At 32.4% G+C, this 23,353-nt stretch overlaps 1 protein-coding gene across 1 annotated transcript; it reads right to left on the reverse strand.

The window, feature by feature from the left end:
• Positions 1–3,772: 3,772 nt before the first annotated feature.
• On the reverse strand, positions 3,773–22,480 carry LOC147064657 (peroxisomal acyl-coenzyme A oxidase 3). The gene is made up of 11 exons (XM_085957752.1): positions 21,957–22,480; positions 21,709–21,870; positions 20,980–21,135; positions 17,233–17,380; positions 12,478–12,652; positions 6,951–7,227; positions 6,727–6,849; positions 6,503–6,622; positions 5,895–6,132; positions 4,657–5,096; positions 3,773–4,285 (listed from the first exon to the last, which is right to left on the reverse strand). The coding sequence occupies exons 1-11, from the start codon at positions 22,125–22,127 to the stop codon at positions 4,181–4,183; spliced, it is 2,115 nt and encodes a 704-aa protein (XP_085813878.1). The 5' UTR covers positions 22,128–22,480; the 3' UTR covers positions 3,773–4,180.
• Positions 22,481–23,353: the final 873 nt, after the last annotated feature.

The following is a 23,353-nucleotide window of genomic DNA, read 5'->3' on the forward strand; positions in this document are numbered from 1 at the left end:
TAATGAATATTTCAATTTATGATGAATTTCAAATTAACTGAGTTCGTATTAACGGGGTTTTACTGTAAATGACTGGTTTCACCTGCCGATTACTACAGAATCTTTACATATTTAACATCGAGACATACATTAAGGCACTATTTAGGTTTAACAATTAACACTTTCTACACTATAATAAATTATAATGAGGTATAAATCTATTTTTCTAAAATAGATTGAATGCATGCATTAAATTGAACACAAATTATGGCCAAAGAATCTATCGGGATAAGCTAATTTAAGGAACCAAAGACAATTTATACTCATTTCTTGATAGTAAAAATTTGCATAGGTATAGGTAGGTAATTGTTCAATATCATTTATTTACAATAATATATTCAATCACTGACTATATGACACATTGTCATTGATAGGTAAGTATTTAAAATTGTTATAAAACAATAATATCACAAATTAATCTAAATTCATTACAAAATGAGTAATTTTCAGTGACCACAAATTTTATTAAACAAATGATTATAATATTTTGAATTAGCTTCTTCGATGATTACACTGGGCGACTTTACGGGCAGATTATAAATTCGCCAACAAACAGCTCGTAAAGAAGCTCAATGTAATTGAAGCTTAAGATTACATTTTGTCAACAGACCATGCAATCAAAATATATTCAGTTGTATTGTTTAATTTACTTTATAACTCATATTTTAAATATTCAATAATGAACCTCAATAAATTGCTAATATGAATCAATAATAAATCATTTTGTGTTCTCAGAGGAGCTGTCGAGAAAAATATTTTTTCAGGGCCGGCTCAATATGCAAATAATAATATATTAATAATACCTTCATTATCAATATGTCATGATTGTCCATTCAAAATGTTGAAAATTAAGATAAACCGTAAATATAAGAAAGCACTTATGAAGTGTGTACAAAACGGTGCAAGAAAATTCACATTACGTATTATTGTACGAGGGTGGGTCAATAAGTCCTTAGAAAAGCCGACAGGTGGCGCGACTAGTACTGTAAGCGGTTTGTTTTCATGCAGCGGCACTACCGATTCAGTATGCTGCGAAGTTTCAATCAAATTGGTCGGGTTTTTGTGTTTCTCGTACATTTAAAAAAAAAATTTGCTTGTTTACAAAAATGGAGAAAATTGAGTTTAGAGCTGTTATTAAACATTTTAATATAAAAGGGTTAATAGCAAAGGAAATGAGTTGGATTTAGTTCACGGCACATCTGCTCCTTCACTTGCAACTATTTATAACTGGTTAAATGAATTTAAACGTGGTCGTACATCAACAAAGGATGAACCACGCTCAGGACGTCCTGTAGAAAAAAATTTCTGCAAGATGGGTGCCGCGTTTGCTCACAGTCGACAATAAACGCAATAGGGTGGTGGCCTCTAAAGCCCTGTTGTCGCTCATGCAACGCAATCCGGATGAATTTTTTCGTCGCTTTGTGACTGTAGATGAAACATGGATACACCACTATACTCCCGAGACGAAAGAACAGTCAAAGCAGTGGATTGCGAAAGGCGAACCATGTCCAAAGAAGGCGAAAACCGTAAAATCAGCTGGTAAGGTTATGGCTACTGTATTTTGGGATGCACGTGGAATTATTTTCGTTGACTATTTGGAAAAAGGAAAAACAATAACAGGGGATTATTATGCATCTTTATTGGACCAGCTAAAAAACAAAATTGAAGAAAAACGGCCTCATTTAAACAGGAAAAAAATCCTCTTTCATCAGGACAATGCCCGTGTTCACACATGTTTACGATCAATGGCTAAAATTGAAGAATTGAAGTTCGAATTGGTCGACCACCCACCGTATTCGCCAGATTTAGCCCCCAGTGACTTTTTCCTTTTCCCAAACTTAAAAAAAATGGCTAAGTGGACAACGTTTTTTTTCAAATGAAGAAGTCATCGATCGGACAAATGCTTATTTTGAGGACCTTCCGAAAACTTATTTTTCTGACGGTTTAAAAAAAATTGAGAAACGTCTAACCAAGTGTATTGAGCTCCAAGGAGATTATGTTGAGAAATAAAAAAAAATACAAAAATAAAAACTGTTTTAATGCTTTTTTCTAAGGAATTATTGACCCACCCTCGTATCAACACATTCAGGAAAGGACATTTAAGAATTATTGACCTAATAATGGTAATATTCTAAATGTTTCTTTCTTTTTTTTCTAAACATATACAATTATTATCATGAGGACTACATCTTCATCACGATTATTACAAATTTATTAATTACATAACTTATTATCAAACTCAGCTCTTCCTGTGTTAATAATTTAAATATTTTGAAATAGTAACGAAATCACAAATAATAAAAATATATTTGCGACCAATTTAATTCCATTTTTTAACAATAATATATAGAGTTATGAAATTGTTTATTACTGGGTTTAATTAAAGAAGCAAGGCATACTTTTTAAATAAAATATTCCTTTCATAAAAAGCACACTTTTAAATCAAAATTTGGAAGAAATAAACCTTCTTAACAATATTATAATTGGGAATGTATGTACTGAAAATATGAAGTTTATCACTTAAATAACACATTTAATTGCTCCAAGAAAATGAGCCATTCAAACTCAAGTATATTGAAAAAGGATTGTGTAATAATAATTATAAAATTTCACTGAACATGTAACTGAGGACCTCATAGGATGTGAAAGATAATGGTGAACTGGAATTCACTTACAAGCGAGACTTAATCATAAAAACTAATCTGTCATAATATTATGTTTATTAAGATTGATTAGGTACTTTAATACTGTACAAAACTAATACTGTGCAAAATGTGCGGTAATAATTGTACTCGCGATTTGTTGATAAGGTACCACAGGAGCAAATAAATATTTTATATATATTAAATGTTTCCACCAAATTATCTATGGTGCAATAAAAATATATTTTGAACTAAAATCAATATTTGAACACGATGAAAGTAGAGGAATTTAACAAAACCAGGAAGTATAGAAGAGTATACAGAGAACAGGCTAAAAATAATATGAATTTAATTTATTTTAACAAGTATATTCCGCAAGTGTTTCGTATTCAAAATTCAATCAATACATAATACTGTTTTTGATGACCTTGTTTGTGTGAATACTGTACCTATTTATTGTTGAAAAAGCTGTCTAAGAAATTGTTATATTGTAATAATATTATTTTAATGATATCAACCTAATACATGGCGGCCTTTTATAGCTGTCAAGGGCATTGCAAGATTTCTTATAAACTTTTAATCAATAAATGAGATATTTTTAAAAATATTTGTAAATTTTGAAAATTTGATTGAGATTAATATAAGTGTTAACATTAGTAAACATTTTAACGAAGTACATCTACAAGTACAAATAGTATAGATACTTTTATCTAATATTGTTATTATAAACGAAAATTGGAAATTAATACGGGGAACAAACAGTGTATGTATAAACATACATCTACAATTTCCAAACCCGTGCCAAAACAGCTTGATATCTTGGAAAAATGAATATTAGTTAAAAATTACTAAAACATTATTGTAGAAAAATACTGAATTGCTTAAGATATTTATAATGGAATGATAATACTAAAGAAGAAGAAAAAATCACATAAATTTTATGCCAAAAATAATACTTGTGAATAATGAATAACGCTTTCAATACATATTCATTGCATATTATATTACAATGCTAAATAAATATAAATAATAATGTCATTTGTATCACAAAGCATAGACACAGACAAATTCAAAGAGACACGTGACTTTTTATGAGAATTATTACAATGAACAACAATAGTTTTACAAGTAGAAATACACATAACAGAGATAAAATAGAATATCTTACATAAAAAAGATACTGCTCATTGTCAAAAGAAATTAAGTATCTATTAATAATTAAAATAAGCTATGAATATATACTATCATCATTATGTATATTATGTAGTTGACAATACACACATAACGGGTTTTTTAATGCTACGGGTGAAACGGGAAACTCTAACACCTGCAATATTTTAATTACAATGTAAAATGGCGATCGATAATCATAGGTACATAATTTTAAAATATATTTTTTGAGATATCATAATGTACCCCTTCGCGACGGAGAAGAATTTCCCAGCCCACCTGATGATATGGAACTGCACATGAAATTTGGTTCAGCTAAAACGACTGCCCTATAGTTTGGAGCGGTGTTCGGTGTTGACTATTTCTCTCCACCAGCTCGGCCTTTCCATTGCACCGGGATTGTGAAAGAACTCTGTTTGAAGATTCTGGTACAGCTGAATGAGATAAAAACACAGAAATTATAACAAATACTTTGATGGCATTTCGAAATATCATTAAAATGTAAAATCATAATTTGCTCTAACTTTAGAGAGTTCGACTACAGCAAGAGGGAGGTTTATGAAAATTTTGTATTAAAACATTCAATGGCATTTCTGGAACACTTTTGCACTAGTGTTCAAATATGTATGCCATTTTATGTGTAATGAATAGTATGTCATAATATAAATTTGGACATCCAACGGTGAAAATGGTAATATCTCTGTTTTACAACAAAAATTGAGGTCAAGTATTACAAATATTATTCAACATAAGTTATTTTCATTAGTAAGAAATTATTTAATTAAATAAATGAGATATTCCTTACTTTTCCGTCGGATTTTCCAAGAACTGAGTTCAAGACAAAGTCAGGCGGTGCCAATGCATCCACCACAGAGACGGCATCTGGCCTCACCCTCTCACAATATGTGAGAATGCCTCTCCGCACCAGCTCGGCCAGATGTGGCCCCGAAGCATAGTTGCCCTGGTACAGCAGCGTCAGATGCTTGTCCAGCGAAGAGAGACCGTAGAGCACGAAGAGATTCTGCAGCACAGGCTTGAGGGAAGGATCCACCTTTTCGACAACTTGGCCGTAGTACATAAGGGAGATGTATTCGGAGTACGAGCGGGTGAGCGAGCTCGCCAAGTACACTTGAGAGTTACATCGAGCCACGAATTTAGATTTCCCTGCGGCCATTTCGTCTCGAATTTTTGTGTCGGTGATTTTTAACAGGTAGCATATAAGCCACTGGTAACATGACATGATAACTGTAAAATTTAAAAAAAAAATTTAATTCTAGATAATAAGCCACACAAGTACGTACTTAGTAAGGTCGGTTCCCTGAAGCATTGTGGATGGTTTAGATACTATTTTTGGACACCTTGCGCATGCGCGTGCAATAAGTTTACTAAGGATGGTTTGATTTCAGATGATTTGGTGTCTGTTCCCAATGACATTATTAATGGACAACGCACTTAGTACAGTAGCTAGCAAGTAAATTCGTGCATAGCGACATTCGCACATGTATAGGTAGACGTCACGTGATAGAATTTCGCAACTTCCATTATGCGATATCACGCATCGAGAATTTATAACAATATCACCTTTATTGTAATGGCGTTAGAACAGTGTTTCTAGTGTCAACGTTCATTTGAGCGAACGATATTGATATTAAAATATGAATTATGCCATTCGCAGACCCGACAAAAAAGTGAGTGTCATTTTTTTTTCCAGATGCTTCGTCCATATTAATGCCAATGTCTGTTCCCGAATTAGTACGAGATCCATCTCCACTTAACACCAACTCTAAGGTGCGTGCACACTTGAACAAAATTGTCTGCACAAACATTTCCAACCTCGACTTACAGAATCTTTGTAGAAAATAGTAAATTAAAAACCTGTTAATTCAAAATTGACGGGACAAAAAATCGAAAAAAAAAAATTTCATTGTTTGACATTGTTTCCGATACCTACTGGACTCTGATGGGATAAAACACTGACATTGGGTAAGATTATTTTGCAATTTACACAAATAATAATTACTTCTTTGTTAGGTAGATACTCACAAGTCTCATTGGTTACGTCTTCAGCACGCCGCCCTTCAAACTTAGTTTTGAGGATATTAGAAGCATCGGCAATGAAGAGAATGGTTCCGAAAGGTGAAGACAGTGGAACCTGTCGGTGGTGACATCCCTCCCATTGGCGAAGGAGCCAATTGCTCGTCTGTTGGCCCAGAACGTGATTGTCACCCTCGTAAGATACCGTAGGGTCGTGATTGTTCCTCAGTTCTCCCAAGTTTGCTGCCTAGAATTCACATGAAGTTAATGCTAAAAGACTTTGACAAGTTTTTCACAACAAAATTTGTTTGTTTTCTTATCGCAATAGTCTTCCACTGATGATCAACAGTAAACAAAGTTATTTAGATGACTTAAAACGGAGGTTTTAAAAGTGTACGTTTATGCTTTGCAGCATATATTCGAAAAAGTTTAATAATTCCAGGCAATCTTAGTTTAATGTGCTGATGCATAATCACAATGATAGATTGACTTCACTTTCCTTCATCTGTCTGCCGAACGACGAATCACTGATCAACATGAGGAAATATCACTCAAAACTCAATGTGGAACGAGAAATGAGAAATGTAAAATTTGAAAACCATTAGCTTCAAACTTACTTTCAAATATCCGTGTCCACCGCAGGCTTCCCTCGCCTCCTGTGCCGCATGCAACGCTGTCCATGTCAGCAGAGGTTTCGTTGAAGACACCATCGCGTGGATTTCCGAAACCATATCGCTCTACAATCATAAAGCAACATTAATACAAATCCATAACACAATATTAAGTAGTAACAAAAAAAAAATTGATCAAAAATAATATCCAAATAGAATTTTGTACTTACCAAATTCTCTAATTTTTCTCCAGCGTTCGATTTCTGAACAGTTTCCAAATAGATATCGGTAAATACTGCTATGTACACTTTTAGCACGGCAGCTGCGGCCAAATATGGAAATACTCGCCATTGCTAAAAAGAATAAAAAACCAAATATTAAAGAAAAACTTATGAAGTCATTTAACAATATTATACTGTACATTGATATTATAAATTGAAAGTAATTTGCCTACATGGAGTTGATAGTCAATGATGGGAGTTTCTTCCTGTCCTTCTCCGAATTGCTTCCGCAAAGCTGCGTATCGGACAGCGATCACCACGACGGACGTGAGGGTCTGCGTGCTCTCCTGCATGATGCCCACCCGACCGGCTGAAAGGTTTTCCAGCGCCGCCCCGAGGATTCGGGCAGGGTCGGTAAACGAGCTTTCGTATTCGCCTTCAGGTGTCACGTCACCGGTGCGGTTGAGGAGATTTTCACGTTTTATCCGATAGTTTTGAAACATCATGAATCTGGGCAAAATAAAAAGATTTTATAAATTATGAGAATCTTACAGTTAAGATTTAATTTGCATTATAGGTCAATGTCAAAAAAAACAAAATTTTATTATGAATTGAAGTGAATTACTGACAATGACTAATAATATAAACAAGAAATTTCATATTCTACGCTAAATAAAAAAAAAGATATTGAAGTTGATTTTGCATCCATGATGGCAAAACACATATTATGATACAGACGAAACTATTAAATTCTCTAAGTTTATTCCATATTTCTCCAGAGTTGTACCTTCTTACATCCACCCACAAGGCAACCCACTTCTCTTATTTTTGTATTGCCTGGTTTAAACATATTTCATAATATTTGTGGTAAAACTTTAAGTCATGAGGCAATGTAAAATTTGGTTTAATTTCCATTTGGATCAAAATAATTTTACTATGTCAGGGGTCATGGGGAAGTTTTACTCAGAGGTCACATTAACCCATTCGTGACCGAATTTATATTCCTATATACAGTATAACCCATATTTTACGTTTTTTAAGGGACTGGAAAAAAAACCTTATTGGAGGGAAAATGTAAAAGGGGGGTATTGAAAAAAGAACATTTAAATTTTATGTTTCTAAAAAAATAACGTTTTATTAAAAAACAACATTCAATTTAAATTTTTATTGGAAAAATCATGTATATTAGTTTGTTGCATTTTTGTTATGTAATTCTCTTTCAAGACTATATAAACATTTAAAACTGTCATCTTGAATATCAGCAAAGCTTGCAAAGTAGGTTTTTAAGCCCTCGGTGAACCTCATTGCTTCTTCTTTTGTTGAAATATCAACCTCTTCTTCATCAGACAGTTCTTCAGAAGCGCGCGTAACTCGCATATTTTGAATATTTCTGACGTAAATTGCGGGAAAGAAAAATGTAAATGCGGGTATTAAATGTACTGAAATACATCGGGACTGAAAAAATTACACGCAATTGCCGGGAAAACGTGAATTCCGGGCACGTATAAACGAGGTTATACTGTAGAATACTAAATTGACTTCCAATAATCAAATATGAATAACTCAAAAAGTATACATTTAAATCATTTGATTTTTTTAACATAAATAAAAAAAAGATGCATTAATATGATTTAAAAGACAGAGAAAAAAACAAAAATATTTAAAAGGAGATATAGAGGTTCAAAGTGCACTAAATAAAAACTTTTGTTTACTTTTCTTCAGAATTTTAAGTTGAATGCTAAATAAAAAACCAATTAGGTATGTCCTAAAGATTTAAAAAACTGCTTGTATTATAAAGTGTATTCTATTTTCGTATGATAACTCATAAAATGTCTGAAAATTTTTGACAAATGACATACTTTTCGCATTTCTAGCAATAAGTGTAATTTTGCAAACTTATTCCTAATTTTCACAAGTTACGATTTCTTGGTCCGATATATCAAAATACAAAGATAAAACTACTGCCTGTATTATCCTGTATCTAAAACAGCTTCAAAGGTTTGTAAATATTTTCATTCTTAATGTTGATAAAAAGGGTCAATAACCCACGGTGGCCGCGCGGCATAGGCGTTGGATTATAATGCCGTGGGTCCCAGGTTCGAATCCTGGGTCTGGCAAGTACATATATTGTTTTTCAATATGTGTGTGAGTCAGGGTATAGACCTAATAGGTTGAGCAAGTGGCTGACATCCATTTCTCGTAAAAAAAAATCTGTTAAGGTGACGGATTAGTGAAACGCCAAATAATTTTCAACTGTAGGCGCGACGAAATTTTGGACTCGCTGCCATTCAGTGAGAGAATGTCGAGCCAGAAACACGTCACTTTGCTGCGTGATGGCGACGGGTCAATTAATTCTAAAATCGTGTAAAGATGACTAAAAACGTTACCCATTTACTTTAAAAAGAAAACATGTCAATGAATATATTATTATTGTCACTAATAGAACAATAAACAGAACATAAAATGGACGTATGTTGGATTTATATGACAAATAATATTTCGTTTGACAGGCGTCATTTGCACCCGCGACCCGCAACCCGCGCATCGCCTAGCGACGATCTTTTTAGACAGAGCCTCAACTAATGCATGGCCTTAATACAAACCTCTACTCTGTGGAGGCCCATATGATCATATTAGGATCGGACATGGTCGAAAAAAAAAAAAAAAAAAAAAAAACCTTGGTAGCATAGATTTGTAAACACATTCCATTTAAAACTCGGTTGGAAACATGAATACTTAATTTTTTTCTATGCAATGAACCGTTGTAATAATTAATATTGGACTAATGATTCAATCAACAGATGTCATAAATTGATAATTAAAAAATATTTAAAACAATTTACTATTTTTTTTATATGATATTTTTTTAAATCCAATATTTTATAATGGTTGGTAAGAATTCCTGCTATTTATAATATTAAATCTGTAGAGAACTTCTTTCTAAATACATTTGATACCAGATGCCCTAATGTGGTGAAAAAAAACATTACCAAGCATTTCTTTCAAACACGAGAATTTCTCGAAACAAAAGTTTAATTTACATGCTTTTGGGTGACCTATTCACACAAATTTCAATATGATTTACATTAAAACAAAAAAACATACAATTTTCTAAATCACAAATTTTTATTCGCCTTTAATTTATGTTAGTGAATGAATGACCTTGAATAGATTAAAAAAAACCACTATGTACATATATATCATAAAATTATGATTGTAGTGTAAAACTGGTAACTTCTTAAAATGTTAACAAAAAAAGTTGAATAGATAAAACGTTCATTCATCGATTAATGTTAAGTAATAAAGCAGGATCATTAAGTTGCGTGCTAAATACATAATTAATCTGAATAGTATCAGTGATTATGTTTTTAGTGCACGTTAGTATTGTAAACTAATGACTTCAGGTCAACTTATTAAAACATAGCAGACAATCGAGTGAGATTTCTTAGAGGCTGTTTGATGGATTCAAAAACTGCATTTCAGCGAGGACACAATTTTATTATTTAAACCATGTATGTTACATTTGGGTACGATATTTAACACGGTTACATAATACCTACATCCCTATAGAATGAACAACGAGGACATCGCATATTATTTAATTACGTTTATTTAAACACGAGTTTACATGAGTTGGTCCCTTCTCAATTGTCTTTAAAACGGTTCTACGTTCAGGTAGGTAGAAGTATTGCGGCCGGGTGAATTAAGACACCTCTATTGGTATATTTTTGTACTTTGTACCAAAAACGCGGAAATAATTTTGAAATAACTGAAATTAAACGTGGTGTTTAGGTCAAATAATTATTTAGACCGCAATAATGCATCAATACCACAAGGTAACAATGTTTATAGGTATACTGTAGGATATAATTCAATTGAAGTAGATGTTTTCTTGATTTCTTGCTATTGAGTATGGGTTGGTCTCTCCCAACCAAAGATGTTGAAAAAAACCCTTTTCTATACAGATGGAACCTAAATATACGAAATTGAAGCAAAAAAAATAGACTAGTCCACTAATTACGTTAGCTAAACGTGATTTCGCATCACAGGTTTATTTGCAGATAACTTCACACTATTTCTATGACATTTATTTGCCAATTTTAGCCCATCTAAATAGATGTCACGTCACGATGAGTATATAAGCTGTTAATAATGCTACATTTCGGCATTATTATATAGTTGAAAAATTCTGTAAAATTTGTGTAAAACTGTTTATAGCTACAGTTGAGTAAGTAATCACAGTGAACATAACAAAAATGGAGACCATTGCGTGCGTCAGAAAATCAGAATGCCAACTGATCGATGTTAATTTTTGTGGAGTTTACCAATGTAACCATGGTTCATGCATTGCCAAATAATAACATACAAGGTTCCTTCTATTTACAGATCGAATTCTTTGTTCCTAACAGATATATTCCCGTATTATCCCGATATATATCCCGATATATAGTTAATTTGAGTCAAAAAGGCAAACTACATACTAACATTTACATTTCGTCGCTTAAGAAACAACACCGCGGAAGTCAATTAGTTAAAATTTTCAGGAGAAACAAAAAACGTCTCAAAAAATTGAAAATTGATACCTTTTAACTTATTTTTTTTGTTTAGTTAAAAAAAAACATTTTTTTAACTAAACACAAAAAGAAAAATAAGTTAAAAGGTATCAATTTTTTGAGACGTTTTTTGTTTCCCCTGAAAATTTTAATGAATTGACTTCCGCGGTGTTGTTTCTTAAGCGACGATTTGTTGTAAGAGAGAACATCTACTTTTTAATTATTTTTATTGTTAGAGAACCCACTGCATGCCTATGTCACATATGGCTAATAAATAAAAGTATTGGTTCAGCAGTGAATAACCAATCACATCACTCAGGTGTGATCAAAAACACATTAAAAAAAAACATGCATTCAAAAAATTCGCAAATTGAACAATGTTTTATTACACATACAACAAAAATAATTTTTCATTGACAAAGATTGTGATTTATCTATTTATTTATTTTTTTCGAGAGATTCGAGAATCCTCGAATTCAAGAATACTTTTTTCTCATGAATTTGAGTTTCGTTTATTGATTTGTTTAGATCTCGAGAAATACCTCCTTACATTCTCCTGATCATCACGAAATGACAATTTATTCTGAAATTTTTGAAAATTTTATTTCTTGAGAATCGAGTATTATCTTTTCTCATTATTTCTCGAGAAATCTCGATCACAACCTAGTACTAGTGCTGTGAGTAGTATGCAGAGTTGCCAAATAATAATATTACCAAATCGGGATTTTTACCATGTGAAATAAAAAATTGAGATTTATGAGCGAAAAGCAGGACAACCTAAAAAACACAGTTCAATGTTTCCAATGTTTATTTCTATAATATCAGTCATAAATAACCTAATATTAAACTATATTTTTTCCTGACACTCGCCTATTTTGTACTTGGCTGAAGAGTTTTTTTCTGCTGTTTAATGTTAATGTATTGGTAAAATTCAGCACAATATGAGTATATCATATAATATATTATATCAATATATTTTTGCATAAAAATCGGAATGTCTGGTAGTATGGTAGATTATTTGTTCATGCGAGTAAGTTGCATGACACCGGTTATTCGCCGTATGCAGTAGTAACAAAGTTTTCAAAAAGGTTAAATTTATCATTAGAAATAAGTTCAGAAACAAGAAATAAGAACGGTTATAATCACAAATATATAGATAGATCAGATAGATAAAATGGGAAGAAAGATGGAAAGAAAACCCACAAACCCATTGTCGATCCCGTTCACTCCAATCTTTTCTCCGATATCACCGATGATGATGCCAGGATACGGTACAAGGGTGCCGGGATCCCTCACGGGAACCACAAACGCGTGCAAACCGTGACATGTTCCGTCCGCCGTGTATAGCTGGGCAAACACAAGTGAAAGGGTGCATGTTTTACCTAACAAAAAAAAAGTGGAGACTTATGAGAAACATCATACCAAAGAAAACTTCACTCGCAATTCGTAAACCTTATCATATTGGTACATCACCTATATTAATTGTAAGTAAATAGTATAGCTATAGTACATAAAAAGATTATAGATTTTAATGTTCTGTAAAATTATTTGATTCGTATTCATGGGCAGACAATTCAATCTCAGAGAATTTCTTGAGAAATGGTTGTTAGCCATTCACTCAACCTACAAGGTTGCTAAATACACACATATAGCACGAATTGCGTGTGAATTTGCAAGATAAAGGATATGAACCTGCCACCTAAAAAGCTTCAGAATAGAAATTTTTCCACGGACAATTTGATAATTTTATACTTTGTTAATACACATAATATTCATATACATATTTATAATTAATACAGCAACATATTTTTTGCACTGATGTGTGTAAATATTGTATTTGATGAAAGAGATTTGGATGACCTGAATTCTTGGATAATGAAATTTTCAGAATGTAATATAATTTTATTGCAGTGGAACCCCAATTTCACGTGCCCTGAATTTAGTTTTCCCATTATTTGTGTGTAGTTTCTGCAGTGCGGTTTCATTCCCGGTTTTACATTGTTATTTTTCACATTTACGTCTGAAATATTCAAAATTTAATTAAATTTATTAACCCAATTCATCCAGAACATACACAATTCAACGCATGACATGATTGAAACGAATTCCAGATGCATGTGTGCGTTCTATTTATAAACGTCATGTCTGCAGTGCCTGAGACTAAGGTTACTCAACGCAATTGTTTGTTATGTTGTGTTGTTTTATTTTTTGTTTACGTCCATTCAATTAATGTCTCAGCAAAGAAAGATATGTCTGTAAGAAAGAAAAGGAACATTCTTGAAAAGGTGACAGAATGCATTCACATACTGTCAAACGAGAACTTCTTCACCACGTGTTAAAACTGTGAACTAACAATCCCCTCCAGTACAGCTAATCGCACTTCTGTTTTCAAATGAGGAACGCCCCCAAATTTATCATTTCATTTGATGCTCCCGTGGTGTATGGATCTATCAATTTACGTAATTTGAAGGTTTTTAAAATAAAAATATGTCTAAAACGATCAGGAGTGATATGTTAGAATTATTATTAGTAAATTTTTGGATTATTGCAAAGAAAAGGAGTTGCATCTAAAAAGAGAGCCGATACATTACTTAAACGCGCCTCTAGCACACGTTGCTGCCATGATAGGTACGTCATTGAGAAGTCTTCTATATGCAACTACAGCAACTTCCTGTTATAGCCGATTTCTTGTTGTCGGACAGTAATATCCTACAAACCAATTTGTAGGATTTTTAATAAAAAAATTAATATTTTTTTAAAAACGGTTTCCCTTGATCTATGTTTTTGTCAGTTCCTTCAGAAACGTAAAATCGGGGTTTCAACGTACATATATGCATAATATAATTCATTTTCTAAAAATATTTTTTGTACATGCGCAATAAGTAACCCACCCTACTTTTTGAATATCACGTTATACCATAATAAGCAAATTTTAATGATTCGGTATACAATCTGCATAAAATGAAATCAATGATGAAAGTTTTCAATGAATAGTTTAACAATTTTACTGTTACACATTACAATAATGGCAAGGTTACTTCAACTTCTATCAACTAATCAAACAAATGACTCAATACACAGATATAAAGAAATAATCATTCACATCAAGCAGCAATGCAATTGAATGGGAGGATTACAAGTATAGATAGAAGTAATTCAGGTGACACATTGATACTTGTTGGCAATAGATTAGGGCTTTGAAGTAAGTAACTTAGTGAATAAGTATGTGAGTAATCATTATATCAATACCTCCTAAGTATAAGGCCAGAACTGCAAAATGGTACTTTTGAGTAGTACGATGACACCACAATGTTAATTTTTAATGCTGAAATTGATTTTAATAAATTTTAATGACACAACATTACTTTTAATGCTGAAATCGTAATTTTTTCATCAGATTGATATGTTATATTGATTGAATTTTTCTTTTTTTTCGATTATCATTGTTGTATTTATTATCTTTAAATTATTTAATAAAAGGCAATCAAGTCAAAATAGCCAAAAACACAGTTAGGGCATTTTACGTAGGAGGTGTCGATATGTATGGGCCAGATTTATTTACATTATACCTAATTATAAATAAATTATACATTGGCATAACTTGATTGTAATTTTAATGGAATGCATGGTAACTGATACATAAATAGTATAAAATTTATAAAATCACTCTTTAACCACATAATTGTTCAATTTATACTACAAAGCGTCCCTGTATATTAAATACCTATTTGGTGATTTTGACAAAAATGAGTTATTGATATCACGTGATGCGCATTTTTTTTCTCTACCATATGTATTATATCACTTGTGGAAAGATCAAATAAAAAATTAAATCACCAAATAAAATATTAAATTAATACTATGTGAGGGCATCCAAAATCATGCACCGTAATTAATCCTAATCGTAATTATCTTATGTGAACACTGCATGTTAATACATGATTCAACGTATTCAACACGGTGCATATAGAATTAATCATATGTGATAAAAACATGCAAAAAGCTATGATTTTTCTACTAAATAATATATATATATTATACAAAATATCAAGGATCAACAAAAAATGTTAAAACATATATATCATTTACGATTATTATTTAAAACAGTTTTCTTCGATTATCTCAGAATATGACTTAAACCACATAGGATGTATTTAATACACAGGGACGAATTAATTTTCGTTTAGACAACAATACAACATAAATACATATATTTGTGGTGTTCTAACAAGTATCAATACTAAAAATATATGTATGAATTTATAATAGTTTTCTATAGTGGACTATGTGTCAAGTTAAAAGAATAACTGTTCAGCAGGTCTATTCTAACAAAACACTTAACTCCAAAATGCCAGATTGTGATAAATATTCTATGCATTTATTTTAGTATGAAATACGACTTTTAATGGCAGTTCCGTCGGGTCTGTTAATTAGGTAACCGCCCAAGCTGTCATTATACGTGACATTAGAGCACTGTGCAGATAACTCATTTGCACACAAAATACACCCGTAACAGAATAGAGTTATCTCAGATAATAACGAAATGGCGTTATTGGGTGTTATGGAAATTACAGGAAAAGATAGATAATCTATTTGTTTATGCTTAAAATGTTCTAACCCAATGATGGGCATCCTATCTGCATGAGTAATTGGCTCAAGTGACATTCGATTTTTAAAAGAAAAACACCACTGGGGGACTCAAGGGCGATGGCTAGTCTTTCTGTTATTATATAGTACATAATTGAGTAATAATTAAATTGATAGTTTAAAAAATAATAACTGATGAAAATAATTTTACGAACCAAGGTGATGACTACTTCCAGTAAGCGTCAATTTTTTGTTTTAATTGTTCTGCTTGAATTACTATTACTTTGCCAGTTAATTGTATGGCTTGACAAGCCAGTGACGACCGGCGACCTGTTTATGGTTGAAGGAACCCTTAAAATATGACCTGGCAATTTTAGCATTATAATTAGGGATTGCAATACCGAATGAAAATGTCAATACCGGTTTTTCGGTATTTCTTATTGAATACCGGTATTTCTTAAATATTAAAAAAAATATAGCTATATAAATCATTTTAAAATATTATTTTATAGCAAAAACCTACATACCTACATTTATTATGTTGACATTTAAAAATATGTATTGATCGTAATTGTAGAACTAGTGATATTTTACAAATAATTTAAATATATTGATAATTTTAACTAAAGCCCTCAAAAGTTCATCAAGTGCAAATAAGTCCGGCTGAAAGAAAAGCTTCTTAAATTCAACGCTTGTACAGTCATCAATAATAGAATAATTGAACATTTTTGTCACGGATGTCGAAAAAATATGATGAAATTTGTTTTATTATTTTTTCACCTCTATTGGATTCACTCAATATATTTGCATTTTAGCAGCACATAACTTATAATTCATTTTCAAAAACGTAAACGAGTGTGCTTTCTTAATAATGAAAATTCCGGTATTTTGGATTTTTAATACCGGTATTTCAGTATTGATAAATACTGGAATACCGGTTTTGAAATACCGGTATTGCAACCCCTAATTATAATACAATAATAAATTTTTCAATCGCTTCTTCATTATAATGACAGCAAATAATTTTCAATTTATGAGCCTATTCTCTGGTAATACATAGATTTGTATTTTTAAGGCTGTACACTAGTCGCAAAATCATCCGCAAAGGGACTTGAAATCTGGAAGTATTTTCATTTCACTAAAGTGTCCACTTGCCATGGTGCTCTAAAACTCAATAAGATTGTAATAAAATGACCATTAGTATTTATAATGTAATTTTTTCATTTCATTTATAGCCGTGTGTGTATTTGATAATATTTGGCACACTAAGATAAAAATTATAATATAAATTACATAAAAACTATGCCGAAATGAATCATTTTGCTAATCTACAACATAAAATGAATTTATAATAATTATAAAATTTATTAATTACCCAAATTTCCAACCCAACATTTAGCCGCTTCAAAGTCTGGCGTGTTGATGACAAACTCCTGAGTGCTGGGGTCATATGTCGCAGTCGTACGCATGGCCTTTGTATTACTTCCGTGAGAGACTTCCGTTAATGCCAAACTTGATAGAACCTGCATAATATTCAAACTTATACAAACTTTGTAGGTACTCTTTAAATCTAAAAAAATCAAACAGTAATATGTAAATAGTAGATGGCCGAAAAATTAAAAAAACAATAGAATTAACATGTTTCATAAAAAAAAAATACTGGCGAATAAATTGTTTTATGTATTCACACTGCGTGAAAACATAACACATAACATTTTCTTTACGCAATTATATCAAGATGCCAAAATTGAAAATAATTGTACTTGCGTTATGTCTACATGTTACTTTCTTGTATGCATGTATTTATTACAAATTAACTCATAGAGAATAAGTTATAGTATTTCTCTAATTTTATTAGTATTGTAAATACATCCTTGATGAGCAACCCGTGAGCATTTTTTTTATAATAATCTTTCAAATAATGAAAAAGATTTAACTGTTTCGTAAAATAACCAGTTTGGACAATTATACGAAAAGCATAACACATAAGTAGTATTTAAATGCGGCCCCCAAATAGTTTTTATATCTTGGCCTTAATGAAAAGAAAGGTTTCTCATCACTGATTTCTGCTCCAAAATTCAGTATAATATGGACATTCACACGAAGGTTATTGTAATGTAAAAGGCTCTTTTACAAGGAATGGTTGTTAGAAATTGAGTCCTTGCTCTGGATACAAACATGTGAATTTGAGCTAGTTACAGAATTCGAACCCGCAACATATTATGGTTTTGGAGGCACGGACAGATTTACCTGTACTCTGAATGCGTGCAGGTGTAGGATCTTGCGATGACAAAAGGTGCCCAAAATAAAAAATTAGATAAATAAAAAACAGCAAAATACTTGGCAATAATGTTTAAAAACAATGAAAACTATGAAAATGTTGTTCTTACGATATTATGGAACTGTTTATTACACAAATTGAACGCAGTAAAGAAATCACTGCAGTAAGAAAATGTTCGTTTATTAATGGCTGTAGAATTAATATCTTCTTTCAAGACATTTAAGTATTAACAAAGATGCATTGTCTTTAACAGACTTAATAGATAATTTCGACGACTCAAAAAGCAAACGTACAAAGATATTCAATGATAACCAGACTTTGTAACCGTTTAAAAAAAGAAACAACAGTGAATTTAGGAAACAATTCACACAATCTGTATGCATTGCCTTTAACAGAGTTGGTAGATAATTTCGACGACTCAAAAGGCAAATGTACAAAGATATTCAATGATACACAAGACTTTGTAACCTTTAAAAAAAAAGAAACAACAGTGTATTTAGGAAACAATTCACACAATCTGTATATATTATAGTGTGGAATTGGAGAAGAGAAAGGAAACAATTATTTTATTTGAAAAAGTAATAAGAAATGTAATCTTTTGTGTCCTTCATCATTATTAGTAGTTCAATATAAATACATCTCTTTTCTTTAGGGGGCCAATCGCTGTTGCGAGTAGGGCCCCTAAAGAGGTTACACCCGCATTTGGACCCATTTATCGTATAATTACTTATTTAAGCACAGATATTATGTCCGAAAAACCAGTTTTTCACATTTACATGACAAAATGAACAGATAAAGCAACACTTACTTTGAAATCATGATTACTCTCTTGCGATATACAATACTTTGACATACAATATTCGGAAACAGTAAAGACAAACTAAAAACACCAAACTGCATTATTACATAACTCAATATTGACCAAAAAGCGAATTTACTTTAATTAGCCATTTTTATGTAAATGGGAGTAATAAATACATCAAATTATAAAATTAATTGATTTGTATAATGGTGTGTAAGTAACCTTGCAAAACATATATTGCAAAATATTTTAAGATCAACAACATAGTAAATTTAATCAATAAGCAAACATCTGCATAAATATAAATTTAAATCTGTTCAAAATTTGCAAAACAGAGTGGAAATTTATTAGATTTTCAAATATTGTCAACTATTTACACAATGCTATTAAAGTAGTCCGGAGCATTACGACATAAATTGAACCAATTTCTATGCTCAGGTGACAGTAGGCATAAACCTAATAGAGATGGGAAAACTGGTTGATTTTGAAGACTAAGTATACTTACTACCAGTATAAAAAAATACTTAGTATAGAACTTGTTCCAAAATACTTATTAGTATTTGGAATACTATATAGAGCGTTTGGCGTGTGTATGCGACAAAATTTTCATACTCAACTGAAACTAAAACCAACTCCATATTAGTATTTGAAATACGTATCGGCTCAGGGAACTCAGACTGTGTATCAGCTTCAATAGAATTGGTAAAAATACGCTGAGCTCCGCTTGTCAAAAGTCCCATTTATTATAAAATTTTAAACACATTTTAAATTTATGAATTGTTTTTCTATTAGGTTACAATATTCTTGTTAACAAAAATGAAAAAGTGTTTTTTTTTAAATATTAAACATGTTTTGAGCGGTCATATAACAAGCCTAAGCCTGTGCGTCATCTCACCACTGTGCTGCGACACAAAATTTATGACCTATTATTCATACATTCGAACGCAATAGACTAATAAATTAAAATATACCTATATTCAAGTGCTATCTCGTTTGCGCGTATTTAATGTCAATAGTGTTGAAAGTCTACCAACTGGCGAGTGCACAGAACAGCGACTCGCGATGATATCATCACAAGTTTTTTGGAATAAGTTTATTGGGCCACACATACTGCGTATGGGTAGTTTCATCCGAAACTTGAGTACACAAACTGGTGATAGTATTTCCAACTCACCTCTATAACCTACAGTTGAACTTGGTTATTACGAGGAAGATGGGACCGACCGAATATGCTCGTTATAAGCGTTACTCGTTATATCAGAGAATAGGTATTTTTATATGAGCGGTCACATAACACAAAAAGTCGCAATTCAACAAAAATACACAATTAGAATTTTTCCCTGAAACAAGCATGACATTCATAAACTACGAAAGAAGTTGTTCATTGTAACGAACGCTGGTAGGTACCTACTGACTTCACAAATCTTGGATTTTTTACATGCAATTTCAACCATATGCGTGGATACTTTTTCAATATTGTCGGCGAAAACACCAATTAGGTAGGTACTTAGACACTTAACTAGTGTCATAAACGTAATCCGATCCCGGCGGCATCCTGTCCGGTCGGATTTTATTGCTTAGGGTCGAAATGTTTTTAAACAATCGATACATTAACAGTTTAAAGAAAAACTTTGACGATATTTTAACTTGGTATACCCGATAAGTAGCTCGTTATAAAAGTGAATAAATGTATGGAGAAAATTATAAACTGAAATGTCAACGAATGTTTCCTCATTACATCCGAGATCTCGCTAAAGCCGTGATCATAATAACCGAGTTAGACTGTAGTTCTAAAAAGTTGATCATAGATAAAAATGTACCATTTTGATTACAAGCCAGAGCATTAGGCTTCCACAAAATGGACATTATTTTCACAAACTATTTAAGTAAATGAGTAAAGTTATTAGAAATTTGCCTAACTCACAAAGTTTCTTTGTACACCAAATAAGTACACACAGAATGCGATAAGATTAATCCTACACATATAATGTGTGTTACGAATCAAGAGAGGAAGCATTACATGTAGTAATCTCTTATACCTGACGGTTAAAGCCCGCTCTGTAAATTGGTAAATGCCGCTCAGTTCCCAGGGAGAGTAGTGTATTTGTGAAGAGATGAATTCCGATTGCCATTTTAACTGAAACACTTGGATTCAAAGACTGCAGGGCTTCGTTCACCGACATCAAGTGGCGGGTCTAAAAATATAGCAACATAATATTATTAGTGGCGAAGGGTAGAGGTAGACTGTAAAGATCCACCATAAATAGTGCATACTAAACTTTGTCAGTCGTGCAAAAAAACTTGCAGTATGGCCTAGACTGGAGAATGTCGATAATGGTGTAAACCATTTTTTTTGTTTTAAAGTAAAGTTGACAGTCCTGAGTACTACAATGGTAAGTAGCATAAGTAGCAGTGGCGAAGGGTGGAGATGAAAACAATTAAGTATGACTGACAAAATTTAGCATACACTGTTTATGTTAGATCTCCACAGCCTACCTCGACCCTTCGCCACTGATGAGTAATGATTTCAGGATGAAAATTCAGTAAACCATAAAATAGGAAGTAGGTAGGTCAGTAATGAACATCCCGTGGCCCGAAATCGGTATCCGATATGTAACCACTAAATTAAAAATAATTAGAATGTACATCTAGTATAATATAATAGGTAAGTATGATCATTATTTTTCAACACTTGCACCCACTGAGGCCCAACTGTCAAATAGCTTGTGCACCACTGAGGTAGGTAGATAAATTAACTTATAACAAACCTTTGTTTTATAGTCAGCATTTATGATATGGTCTGGTAAAAATTTGTATTTATTTATTTTATCAATTTGTAGAGCGGTTCTTCTTCTCTGTTCGTCGATTGGTAATGTGGTAGGACTGTGTGCGAATAAAGGGTCTGATTCTAACGTATTCCAGATCTTGTACTAAAACAAAAGTCAGCCGTCAGTGATGTACATTAAAAAGACAGAATGGATAGACTTGCAGTATGAAAAAATGGTTGAATTAATACCTTCAGCTTCAAAAGTTTAGGGTTTTCAAATACAAGCCTCAAACGTTTCCATTCAAATGAAGACTGCTTTCTGTAGACATCCAGTGGTCCACTAGGTAAGTCGGGAATAAAATCAAACTCCATTTCAACACCATTTTTTTCGGGAAGTTTACTTGGCCCCTGGTAAGGCATTTTCACAAAATTATATCACACTTCAGGAAATGAATCCTTAAATACAAGGGCATAAAAGCCACGCCTAACCCCAAAAATATTGCAAATATCAACCTTTTGGGAGCCTCAATATGAATGAAACCCAAGGCTAATTGATTGATAATGAAATTATTGACATAAAATAAAAGAACTGCAGTTAATATTGAAATGCAATTAGGTTGCACGTTTGACACATCATCTAAACAAGGCGGTTCTCATCGCGACAGCGGTAAAAATGACACTTGTCAGACGCGGACAGACTTATCAAACAAGGACCCGAACTCGACCACCGGCACACCAACACGGTTTGCGAGGGAACTTTTTGGTTTTAGAATAAATTGGGGCGTTTCAATTCTGAAATGGAACACTAGATGGTAGTACAATCGCAACATTATCCATACACTATCTATGGTCGCAACGTTTCGGGCAGAAAAGGTATAGCCATATTGATTATTAATAATTATTTTATATAAGCCTCTTTGATAATTAGACGTCCACCACGTAGGTAGGTAACTATATGGGTTCATTTGGCTAAAAAAATAATTACAGAATAGCGGCCTGCACACACAATTTTGTCTGCGTGAAAGCCTCGTGTGCGCGATGTCGCACGGGAATAATCATGTGTCTAAAGTCGCGTAGCGAACAGCGGAAAGAGTGAGGTTGGTCGCGACCAATCTTTCACGCGTGCCGTACGTCAAATCGTTTTACTACGTTCGTCACAAATGGACGTTCGCAATTTCTCTCGCCAATTTATTACGGACCTTATGGACACGTATAACATATTCCCATGTTTGTGGAGAATCAAATCGGCGGCATATGAAAATAGAAATCTACGCGATGTGTATGCAAAAATAATTAACTAGTATAGTACTAGTAACATTACTTTGTAGTAAAAAAAAAATCAAAGTCTTAGGGGTTCTTTTCGGAAAGAGTTTTAAAAAAAGTAGAGGAAAGTCGACGTAGCGGTAGCGGAAGAGATGAATTAGGTATATGAGCCATCATTGTGGTATTACGATCTGCTGCTCTTCACGAATGACCAAGAGCTTCCAACGGCAAACATGTCAAATATGGATTAGGAGATCAGGGATATTGAGGATGAATCTGTAATCAAACGATGAACAACTACTCATTCTTAAATAATTTTTAAAATCATCGGGATAGTTTTGACGTAATTCATGAATTAAGGGTAGGTGACCAAAACACCGTCT

Source organism: Rhyacophila brunnea, unplaced genomic scaffold (genome assembly GCF_057557595.1).
Source record: "Rhyacophila brunnea isolate RB1 unplaced genomic scaffold, BYU_Rbru_1.0 scaffold_7, whole genome shotgun sequence".
Taxonomy (NCBI): Eukaryota; Metazoa; Arthropoda; class Insecta; order Trichoptera; family Rhyacophilidae; genus Rhyacophila; species Rhyacophila brunnea.

Coding starts and splice junctions, on each gene's coding strand:
- LOC147064657 (XM_085957752.1), bottom strand. CDS start 22,127: ATGCCTTACCAGGGGCCAAGTAAACTTCCCGAAAAAAATGGTGTTGAA. Junction 21,136..21,708: donor ATGCTGACTATAAAACAAAG/GTTTGTTATAAG, acceptor CTATATTTTTAG/ACCCGCCACTTGATGTCGGT. Junction 4,286..4,656: donor TTGGAAAATCCGACGGAAAA/GTAAGGAATATC, acceptor TATCTCATTCAG/CTGTACCAGAATCTTCAAAC.